The sequence below is a fragment of the Blennius ocellaris genome (genome assembly GCF_963422515.1).
Source record: "Blennius ocellaris genome assembly, chromosome: 6".
In the NCBI taxonomy this organism is placed as follows: domain Eukaryota; kingdom Metazoa; phylum Chordata; class Actinopteri; order Blenniiformes; family Blenniidae; genus Blennius; species Blennius ocellaris.
In genome coordinates, this window is record NC_137655.1 from 23,714 (window position 1) to 34,930 (window position 11,217).

The 11,217-nt window shown below is 56.8% G+C and overlaps 1 protein-coding gene across 1 annotated transcript in view; it reads right to left on the reverse strand.

Annotated features, from left to right (window-relative positions):
• The window catches only part of LOC308131347 (titin-like), a 224,561-nt gene that overhangs the window by 16,712 nt on the left and 196,632 nt on the right, over window positions 1–11,217 (reverse strand). Inside the window, 17 exon segments of the mRNA XM_080498075.1 lie at window positions 153–464; window positions 630–932; window positions 1,023–2,754; window positions 2,883–3,217; window positions 3,296–3,595; window positions 3,688–3,975; window positions 4,064–4,357; window positions 4,455–6,221; window positions 6,325–6,624; window positions 6,716–6,866; window positions 6,953–7,104; window positions 7,189–7,488; window positions 7,570–7,857; window positions 7,946–8,242; window positions 9,356–9,658; window positions 9,740–10,327; window positions 10,425–10,721. Of these exon segments, the coding sequence (XP_080354201.1) occupies window positions 153–464; window positions 630–932; window positions 1,023–2,754; window positions 2,883–3,217; window positions 3,296–3,595; window positions 3,688–3,975; window positions 4,064–4,357; window positions 4,455–6,221; window positions 6,325–6,624; window positions 6,716–6,866; window positions 6,953–7,104; window positions 7,189–7,488; window positions 7,570–7,857; window positions 7,946–8,242; window positions 9,356–9,658; window positions 9,740–10,327; window positions 10,425–10,721 (8,007 nt within the window).

The following is an 11,217-nucleotide window of genomic DNA, read 5'->3' on the forward strand; positions in this document are numbered from 1 at the left end:
GAGAGAGAGAGAGAGAGAGAGAGAGAGAGACAGAGAGAGAGAGAGAGAGAGAGATGAGGTTTTTCAACTCGCAGCCTGAAGAACGAGTTCCCCTCACAGTGAGACGCTGGACAAACAGAGCTGGAGGACGAGAGACAACATGTGGGACTCACAGTACTCGTCCTTGCAGGTGATGGGCCCGGTGGACTCGGACGGGGCGCTGTGGACGCCGGCGGCGTTCTTGGCGATGACCCGGTACTCGTAGGTCTCGCCCTCGCCCAGGTTGGCGACGGTGAAGTAGTTCTCGGTGATGGTGGTGTAGTTGCACTTGAGCCAGCGGTTGTCGTCCCACTCGTCGGCGCTGTAGACCTTCCTCTCCACCACGTAGCCCACGATCTTACTGCCGCCGTCGTTCAGCGGAACCGTCCAGCACAGCGACACGGAGCAGCGGCTGATGTCCGTCACCTCCAGTTTACCGGGAGGATCTGAGGGGGGGGGGGGGGAACCTCGTCACTGGACCGTCACACATACATGCTCTAGTCCGGCCCTGGTCCTGGACCGGTCCAGAGCTCTGGACTGGTTTCTCATTGTTCTGATTGTAACAGAGCAGATTCAATACAGGAACACAGGGAACGGCTGTGGTTCCTCACCGACGGGGTTGAGCGCCACCACGGGTCTGGATGCCTCGCTGGCCTTGCTGAGTCCGGCGATGTTCATGGCGTAGACCCTGAACTGGTACTCCAGGCCCTCGATCAGGTTGGACACCTTGTAGTGGCAGTCCAGGCAGGGCAGCTTGTTCTCCCGCACCCACAGGATGGTGTTCCTCTCCTTCTTCTCGATCCAGTACCCGGTCACCTGGCTGCCGCCGTCGGCGTAGGGAACGTCCCATTTGATGCTGATGGTGTTGGCCGACACGGAAACCACGTCTGGACGAGTAGGCGGACTTGGAGGAACTGTGAAAGGCAACGGAGGATTTCAGATCATTATTCCTGAAGTGGAACAACGTGTTCCACTGAGACGTGCTACGCAGGAGAGAAACTCACCGTACGGATGCTCGATCACCACCGCGGCGGTCTCGATGGACTTGCTGACTCCGAACTTGTTCTCGGCACACACTCTGAAGGTGTACTCCATGTACTTGGTCAGATGTGTGACCTTGATGGTGGTTCTCTTCACGCTGGAGTTGACCACCTGCCAGGAAGCAGAGCCAGATTCTCGCTTCTCTACGATGTAGTTGCTGATGTCGCTGCCGCCGTCGTCGGACGGCTCGGACCAGGACAGGCTGCAAGACTCGGAGGAGACTCCCGAGATCTCCACGGGACCCGTGGGCGGAGTCGGTCTGCCGACAACCAGCACGGTCACGGTGAAGGTCTTAACGCCGGCGGCGTTCTCCAGGATCAGGTAGTACTTGCCGCTGTCACTCCTCTTGCTGTCTTTCACCATCAGAGTGGTGGTCTCCTTGGAGGTCCTGATGCAGACTCGGTCCGTCTCCTTCAGCTTCATCTCCTCCAGCTTCCAGGTGACCTTGGGCGCTGGCCTGCCGCTAATTGGAATGTCGATGGTGAAGGTGCTGGCCAGCTTGCAGGTGATGAGCTGGTTGGTGATGCTGCTGAGGTCCGCCGTCGGTTCGATGCGAGGCTCCTTGATGACCACGGAGCTGAAGGTGCCCTGAGGCTCGCTGACACCGGCGTCGTTTCTGGCCCTCACCCTGAAGTCGTACTCCGTGTTCTCGATCAGACCGTCCACCAGCATCTTCAGAGTCTTGGGCTCACCGGCTACGACCCAGCGGTCGTTGTCTGTAGCTCTGAACTCCACGATGTAGCCCCGGACTCTGCTGCCTCCGTCGTGGTCTGGCTTCAGCCACACCAGTGAGGCGGTGGAGCTGGAGGTGTCGACAACATCCAGTCTTTTGGGCGGCGCGGGAACCTCTGTCGCGGTGACAGGCTCCGTCATCTCGTGAGCTTCTCCTTGGCCGTACTGGTTCACCGCAATCACCCTGAACAAATACGGCACGCCGACCTCCAGACCGATGACCCTGATCATCTGGCGAGAGCACTTGGTGCTCACTTCCTGCCAGGCCAGGCGGCTGGCCTCACGCTTGTCCACAATGTAGTGGTGGATTCTGGCGCCGCCGTCGTTGGTCGGAGCGTCCCACATCAGTGTCAAAGCTGCGCGGGTGACGTCTTTGAAAGTGATGGCTCCGGGAGGCCCGGGGGTGTCCAGAACCTTGACGGTGAACGTGATGGACTTGCGCCCACTGTTGTTCTCCAACGAGAGGGTGTATTTTCCGGCTTCATATCTGGTGCAGCCTTCGATCGTTAGAGTAGAAAATCCGTCGGCCGTGTTGATGTCAGCCATGACCGGAAGCTCACCGTCAACCTTGGACCAGGTGGCGAGCGGCGCCGGCTTTCCTCGGAAAGCGATGTGCAGCGTCACGGTGCCGCCGTTCTTCACGATGTGCGTTTGCTTGAAGTTGGCGTCAATGTCAATCTCGGGAGACGTGAGCCTGTCCAGTGCCTGGACGGGGTTCGGTATCACCGAGGCCTCTCCCTGTCCCGACCCATTGACGGCGCTGACCCTGAACTTGTAAAGTTCTCCGGGTACCAGGCCCTTGGCGGTGTAGCTGGTGTCGATGCAGGTCTGCTGGTTGACTCTGTGCCACTCCTCCAGGCTGGCCTTGCACATGTCGATGTTGTAACCGATGATTTCCAGGCCGCCGTCAAACACCGGCTTGGTCCATTCCAGGGTTACCGAGGACTTGGTGGAGTCGACGACCTGATGGAGGAAAAGTCCAGAGTTCATGTTCTGACCGAAGTTACTTCTGCACAAAAGCGACGAGCAGAACAAGGCGAGGCTGGAACAGAGTTAACGGCTGTTTGAACACAGAACCTCCACACCCATACCTTGGTCACAGTGGGAGCACTGGGAGGACTTGTTGGTTCTCTGGTCTTGAAGAGCCTGGAGGTGCTGCTGGCCGGTCCAATGCCGGCACCATTTTCGGCCATGACGCGGAACTCGTACTCGTTCCCTTCGGTGAGGTTGGTGACGCGATGCCTGAGCTCGGTGATGGTCCGTTTGGAGGAAACCTTCAACCAGCGCAGACTCTTCTTCTCCCTCCTCTCCAGGATGTAGTGCTTGATCTCGTTGCCTCCATCGGACCTGGGCCTGGTCCAGCACAGGGTGATGCTGTCTCCGGTCACGTGGGTGGCGTCGGGGGTACCGGGGGCTTCCGGCACAGCTGCGGGGCACAGAGAACAACGCGATCATGCCTCGGTCAAATCTTTTGCTATCCGATCCGAGCTCTCAGGGGACTTACTGTACTGCATCTGGGCCACGAATGGATCAGAGTCGAGTGGTTTGCCCACGCCGAACTTGTTGACCGCAGAGATCCTGAACTGATACTCGTTGCCCTTGATGAGGTTGCTGGCATTGTAGGAACAAGCTTCACACTTGGAGGTGATCAAGGCCCAGGAGATCCTGGACGTCTCCCTCTTCTCCACTACGTAGTGGGTGATGGCGGCGCAGCCGTCGTTCTCCGGTGGGTTCCACCACACCGTGCACTTCTCGGCAGTGATACCGGTGAAGCGGATGGGACCGTCGACGGGTCCGGGTGTATCTGGAAGGACGCAGAAACCATCAGTGACACTGAGAGCAAGCCTCCAGTCAGTCGGTCGATCAGAGTGTCCGTCGTCGTCTCCGCTCGCCCACCTTGCACTCGGACGTTCACGTCAGCCTTCCTGCTGCCGGAGCTGTTCTTCGCCTCCACGGTGTAGATTCCACGATGGTTCCTGTTGGCGTCGCGGACGAAAAGGTTGCTGGTGCCGATGCCGGTGCTGATCTCCATGTCAATCATCGTCCTCTTGTCGATCTCTTTGCCGTCCTTGTACCAAACGATCTGAGGGACGGGACGTCCAGTGATGCTGCAGCTGAGCTTCACGTTCTCGCCGGCCCTCAGAGTCGCCACTTGGTCTGGAGACCACTCGATGTCTGGAGAAACTGGAGAGAGGACACGCGAGACACCAGTGTATTAGTCAACGTTTTGAGGATAAAGCTTGGTCGATAGCTTCAGGCTGAAAACACGTACTGCTCTCGTCTTTGGTCATGATGTAGCCAGAAGAGTTGGACGGTGGACTGACTGTGCCAACAGCGTTTCTGGCGATGACTCTGAACTCGTATCTGTCTCCGGGAGACAGGCCGGTGATGGTGAACTGCGTCCCGCTGATGTCCGTGAAGTTGCATCGCAGCCACTTGCTTCTGCCTTGGCGTCGCTCCACGCTATAGGCCACGATCCTGCTGGCGCCGTCTCTCTTGGGAATCTCCCACTGCAGCGTGACCGAGTCTCTGGTGGTGTCGATGCAGACGGGGGTGCCGGGTGGATCTAATGCAAGTGAGAAGCAACGTGACGGCTCAGCTTCTGGAAAACAAAGTGACTGCGACACATTTACCCGTAAAAACAAAGAAGCAGGAAACCTTACCGACTGGAGAGATAGCCAGGGCGTGTTTGCTCTGCTCACTGACGGGACTGAGTCCAGCGTTGTTCTCGGCGTACACCCTGAAGGAATACTCCAGCCCCTCCAGAAGGCCGATGATCCTGTACTCTCTGTTGGAGATGATGGTGGAGTTCACCTTCTGCCACAGAAGGCTGTTCCTGTCCTTCTTCTCCACGTGGTAACCAAGGATGGGCGAGCCTCCGTCGAAGTCAGGGGCGTCCCACTTGATGGTCATACCGTCACTGGTGACGTTGTAGGCCACCGGCTTCCCGGGCGAGCCGGGAGGCTTGTACTGATGCTGTGCAACGACTTCCGGGGAGGTGAGCGGCTCGCTGACTCCGTACTTGTTTTCGGCGCGGACTCTGAACTGGTAATGGGTTCCCTTGACCAGATTGGGGATCTTGAAGCTGGTCCTGACGACACTGGAGCAGACCATCTTCCAGTTGGCCTGCGAGGTTTCGCGTTTCTCCACGCTGTAGCACGTGATCTCCCCGCCACCGTCTTCTTTGGGCTCGTCCCAAGAAATAATGATGCTCTGAGCTTTGATCTCGTCAAAGCGGGTCGGACCAACGGGCGAGGAGGGCGGGCCAAGCGTGATCACGTTGATGTCGTAATAGTTCTTGACCGCTCTGTTGTCCAGCACCAAGGTGTACTGACCGGCATGCTCTTTCTTCACTCCTCTCACTGTGACGGAGGTCTTGTTGTCGGTGGTCCTGAAGCGCACCTTCTCGCTCTCTTTCAGAGGCAGGTTGTCCTTCAGCCAGCTGATTGCCGGTCTCGGTTTGCCCTTGAAGGGCAGCTCGATGTGGATGTTCTGATCGATACGAACAGCAAGTTCCCCGTTGGGGTAATCGGCCAGGCTGGCTTCTGGTGGGATGATGTAGTCCACCACTGTGATGGGGCCGACTTGAGAGAAGTCACTGGTGCCTTTCTCGTTCTTGGCAAACACTCTGAAGTCCATAATGGCGTTCTCCTTCAGTCCGGTCACCTCACAGGTACAGCGCTTGCACGTGGCACCTGAACTCCAGTTCACCTCCTCCTGGGCTCTCTTTTCGACGATGTACTCGGTGATGTGGCTGCCGCCGTCGTGGTCCGGTCTGGTCCACTGCAGGGTGACGGAGGACTTTGTGGAATCCAGCATAACCAGGTGTTTGACCCCTCCTGGGGTTTCTGTCGCTCTGACTGGCTCAGCAGTCTCACACGTGTCGCCCACGCCAAACTCGTTCTCGGCAGACACTCGGAAGAAGTACGCAATGTCCTGCTCCAGGCCGGACACCTTGTAGCTGGTGTTGAGGCATTCGGCAGTGATCACCTGGTACGCCTTCATGGTGGAACCCTTCTTCTCCACGATGTAGTTGGTGATGGGGGAGCCGCCGTCGATGACCGGAGCCTCCCAGCTGAGGGTCAGCTTGCCCCTCGTCACGTTTTTCACCATCAGTTTCTGGCAGGTGGACGGACTGTCCTGCACCTTCAGGGAAACGGTGACGATCTTCGGCTCTCCCACGCCGTTCTCGATCTCCAGCACGTACTTGCCGCAGTCGTCGCGGGTCACCTTGGGTATGAGCAGAGTGGTGGCTCTCTCGCTGCTTGTTATGGTGAAGCGGTTGTCACCAGCCATATTGCGGTCGCCACGGCGCCACGTGACGTTGGGGGCGGGGCGTCCCTTCAGAGGAATGAACATGCTCACGTCGCGGCCCGCCCTGGCGGTATACTGTGTCGTCATTGGAACGTCCAAGTCCAAATCAGCTTCCTCTGTTCGAAAGGACAAAAATACGGAGGTGAAACGCGAATCGTTGGACATCTGTAGATTATTTAGTGGGACGTGAATCGAAGACCTTTTTACACGAATACTAACCCAAGATGTCCTTGGCTTGCACCGGCTGGTACATCTTGATGTCTTCTCCTCGACCCTTACAGTTCACCGCAAAGACCCTGAAGAAGTAGTAGGTTCCTGGCTTGAGGTGGGACACCACGTACTCGCAGGCCTTGACCTGCGGGTTGATCGTCACCCATTCCTTGTCTTCCGAGTTCATCTGGTCCAAAACGTAATGCGTGACCTCGCTGCCGCCGTCGTAGACGGGCTTCTCCCAGCCGAGGGTGATGGACGTCTTGGTGGAGTCCACCACGCGCAACTTGGACGGCTCGCCGGGGAGATCTGGAGAAGACGGAGGGAATGCGGTTCAGTTCCACAAGACGGCATCAAAGAAACTTTATTTGGTGGAGCTGACGACAAGGTGAAGGCCTACCGATGGGGTCGTAAGCCTTGTAGAGGTCAGAGCCCTCCGAATAGTTCCCGGCGCCGGCCTTGTTGACGGCACACACTCTGTACTGGTACTCGTTGTTCTCCACCAGGCTGGTGACTTTCTGCCGGGTGTCCCTGATTGTCCCCTTCACCACCTGAGCAAACAATCCAAAACATGGCGGGTAAAGGAAGGAAGGTGGTCATAGTGAGGGGGGGGGGGGGGGGGGGCGACCGAACAAACCTTGAACCACTGCAGACTCTTCTTCTCTCGTTTCTCCAGGTAGTAGCCGTCGATGTCGCTGCCTCCGTCCAGCGCCGGGCGCTCCCAGGTCACCGTCATGGTGGACTTGGTGATCATGGTGACTTTGGGTTTGGACGGCTCGCTGGGAGGAACTGTGCAGCGCAAAAACAATCGAGGCTGATTAGTCGTCACCGTTCGCTGTTATGGAAACCACCGGCGACCGGCGACTCGCTTACCGAAGGAGTTCCTGGCGACGACGGGGTCGGACTCCAGTGGGTCCCCGACGCCGTACTTGTTGACGCCGCGGACTCTGAAGATGTACTCGTTGCCCTGGATGAGTCTCTGCACGTTGACGATGCAGTCCGCCAGTTTCTCGGAGATGATGGACCACATCACCCTGCTGGTCTCCCTCTTCTCCACGATGTAATGCGTCACCATGGCGCCGCCTTCGTCGGCGGGAGGCGACCACATGATGGTGATGTTGTCGGCCGTCACCTTCTTGAACTGGATCTCTCCGTCGGGGGGGCCCGGCTTGTCTGGAGAGAGTTTTAACGGCCATCAGGGTCTCTACCTCACACCAGGGAATGTTCGCTGGGCTTCATCGAATGTACAAGTACCTTGAATGAGCAGCCTGACGACGCCGCACGCAGACCCCAGCGAGTTCTTCACCCGGACCTCGTAGGTCCCGGAGTTCAGACGGGTGGTGTCCTTCAGGAACAGGCTGCTGGACTCGAAGGTGTGCTTGAAGGAGAGCTGGGAGCTGACCTCCAGCTCTCTGCCGTCCTTGAACCACTCGATGGTGGGGGCCGGTTTGGCCGTGATTTTAAACTTGAGCTCCACGTTGGATTCGGCCAGGTACTTGACTTCGCTCAGGTACTCCTGAGGGATCTCCACTTCTGGGGCGCCTGGACACAAGATCACAAACCAAACGCTGTTCAAAGTGTGGCTGCTGGACCTTGGCATGGCGCGTCCTCCGTCCTACACCAGACCTACCGTAGGTGTCCACGCAGGTGGCCGGGCCGGCGGTCAGCGACGGGTTGCTCACGGAGCCGACGGCATTTCTGGCCATGACTCTGAACTCGTAGGACACGTCCTGCTTCAGGCCGGTCACGGTGAAGCGGGTGTCCGTCACCTTGGTGAGGTTGGCTTTGGTCCACTTGGGACTGACGTCCTTCCTCTTCTCGATCAGGTAGCCGGTGATCGGGGAGCCGCCGTCGTAGCTGGGCTTCTCCCAGGCCAGGCTGATGGAGTGTTTGGTGATGTCACTGATGCGCAGGTTGACGGGCGGCTCTGCAAGGAGGCGGGACAAACTCATCAGACGACTCAGTGAGAAGTTCTTCATTATACACGTTTCCCCGCTTTCGCAGTTGTTACACAATCAGCCTCAATGCCTACACACACACACACACACACACACACACACACACACACACACACACACACACACACACACACACACACACACACACACACACACACACACACACACACACACACACACACACACACACACACACACACACACACACACACACACACACACACACACACACAGACGAGTTCGTAGAGACGAGTTCGTAGAGACGAGTTCGTAGAGACGAGTTCACAGAGACGAGTTCATAGAGGCGAGTTCATAGAGACGAGTTCATAGAGACGAGTTCATAGAGACGAGTTCATAGAGACGTGTTCATAGAGACGAGTTCATAGAGACGAGTTCATAGAGACGAGTTCATAGAGACGTGTTCATAGAGACGAGTTCATAGAGACGAGTTCATAGAGACGAGTTCATAGAGACGTGTTCATAGAGACGAGTTCATAGAGACGAGTTCATAGAGACGTGTTCATAGAGACGAGTTCATAGAGACGAGTTCATAGAGACGTGTTCATAGAGACGAGTTCATAGAGACCAGTTCATAGAGACGAGTTCATAGAGACGTGTTCATAGAGACGAGTTCATAGAGACGAGTTCATAGAGACGAGTTCATAGAGACGTGTTCATAGAGACGAGTTCATAGAGACGAGTTCATAGAGACGAGTTCATAGAGGCGAGTTCACAGAGACGTGTTCATAGAGGCGAGTTCATAGAGACGAGTTCATAGAGGCGAGTTCGTAGAGACGAGTTCATAGAGACGAGTTCATAGAGGAGAGTTCATAGAGACGAGTTCATAGAGGCGAGTTCATAGAGACGAGTTCATAGAGGCGAGTTCATAGAGACGAGTTCATAGAGACGAGTTCATAGAGGAGAGTTCATAGAGACGAGTTCATAGAGGCGAGTTCACAGAGACGTGTTCATAGAGACGTGTTCATAGAGGCGAGTTCACAGAGACGTGTGGACAGAATGTTTTCGGAGGGGCTGTGGAGAGGGAAGATGGAGTCTCACTCTACTGGTTTTCAATCACTCACCGCAGGCGTCGATGGCCAGGACGGCGTCGGACACCTTGCTGAACGCACTGATTCCCGCCGCGTTCTCCGCGGCCACTTTGAACTCGTAGATGAGTCCGGCGTTGATGTTGGTGACCTTGAAATGCGTGGCGCGGATCACCATGCGGTTGACGCGCTGCCACAGGAGGCTGTTCTTGTCCTTCATCTGGAGGTGGTACCCAAACACGTGGCTGCCTCCGTCCGACTTGGGCTCCTTCCAGGCCACGGTGACGGTCTCCCTGGTGACGCCGGTGATCTCTGGCGTTGACGGAGCTTCCGGGATCGCTGGCGGAGTAAAAGACCGTTAGACTTGGAGTGGCGTTGCTTTAAGAACATGCCAATCGAGCCAAGAGAAGCGGTGCTTACTGTACGGCAGGCTCACGGTGACCACCGGCGAGTCCAGGTGCTCACTGATCCCATAGCGGTTTTCGGCTTTGATCCTGAACTGGTACTCCAGGCCCGTGGTCAGCTTCATGACCTTCATGGTGCAGCGGGCCACCGCCGACGAGATGTCCATCCAGTGGGCGGTGGTGGTCTCTCGCTTCTGGATGATGTAGTTGGTGATGGGGCTGCCGCCGTCGTACGCCGGCGGGAGCCACTTCAGACTCACACTGTCCTCTGTGACGTCGAAGAGTTCCACGGGTCCCAGTGGGACGCTGGGCCGGTCCAGGACCACAATTTTGACGAAGGACTTGGTGGTCCCGCTGGAGTTGGAGGCGGTAATGTCGTAGCGGCCCGAATCGCCGGCGATGCTCTCGCGCAGGACGATCTTGATGCTGTCCAGCGTGACCTCGGAGTTGAACCTCATCGTGGACTTCAGCATGACGTTGTCCTTGGACAGACTGACTTTGGGCAGCGGCCGGCCGGTCAGCGGGATCTCACACTTGAGGGTGGATCCGGCCCGGACGTAGACCGTGTTGTGGGGGAAGTCTCTCATGATGATCTCCGGAGATTCTGAGCAGAACCAAACACAGGAACGTCGATCAACGTTAAACCTCCATCCTCTCCCCGACCCCCCAGGTCAGTAATACCGTGCGTCTCCCCGACTCACCAAGTTGGTCTTTGACGACCACGGGAGTGACCATCTCCTTGGCGTCGCTGAGTCCTGCCAGGTTCTCCGCTCGGACCCTGAAGAAGTACTCGGCGTTCTCCCTCAGACCCGACACGGTGAAGTGGACCGACTTGGACACGCCACACTTCACCCACTTCTCCTGGCCTTTCTCCAGCGCCTCCACCAGGTAGCCGGTGATCCTGCTGCCACCGTCCTGCTCCGGTTTGGCCCAGGCCAGCGACACGCTCTCCTTGGTCACCTCCGTCACGCCCAGCTTCGGCGGCGGGCTCGGCTTTTCTGAATGGAAACGGACAAGATGTGTTTTATGGAGGTAAAAAGTTTGGTCAGATCAGAGCAGGCTAACGCCGTCGAAACATCAGCTGGTGTCCTCACGTCCCCCGTCTCCCTTAAAGCGTCTTCAAATGAGTTCTTAAACTTTATTAGGAGAGGAAGTCAAACATGGAGCTCGTCCTGACCCAGTTTCAGACTTTTTCACGTCCTGTCATGAGGTTACATGAGAGATTCTGAGTGCTACAGATGTTAGGCGCGTTTTGATTGGCTGCAGGAACTGTCAATCATGGATAGCGTAGCAATAGCATGGTTAGCATCAAAAATGATGGTGGAGCGTCTACAAACATCCAGCCGCAGAGAAACGCACCCGGAGACTTAAAGTGAAATCCACGCTCGTTTGTAAATCACATGGGGTCGTTTCCTACTTCCTGGTCTTGCTAGCAGCTAATGCTACCAGCCAACCACTGGCAGCTAACCGCTAAATTCACCAGAGGCGAGTTAT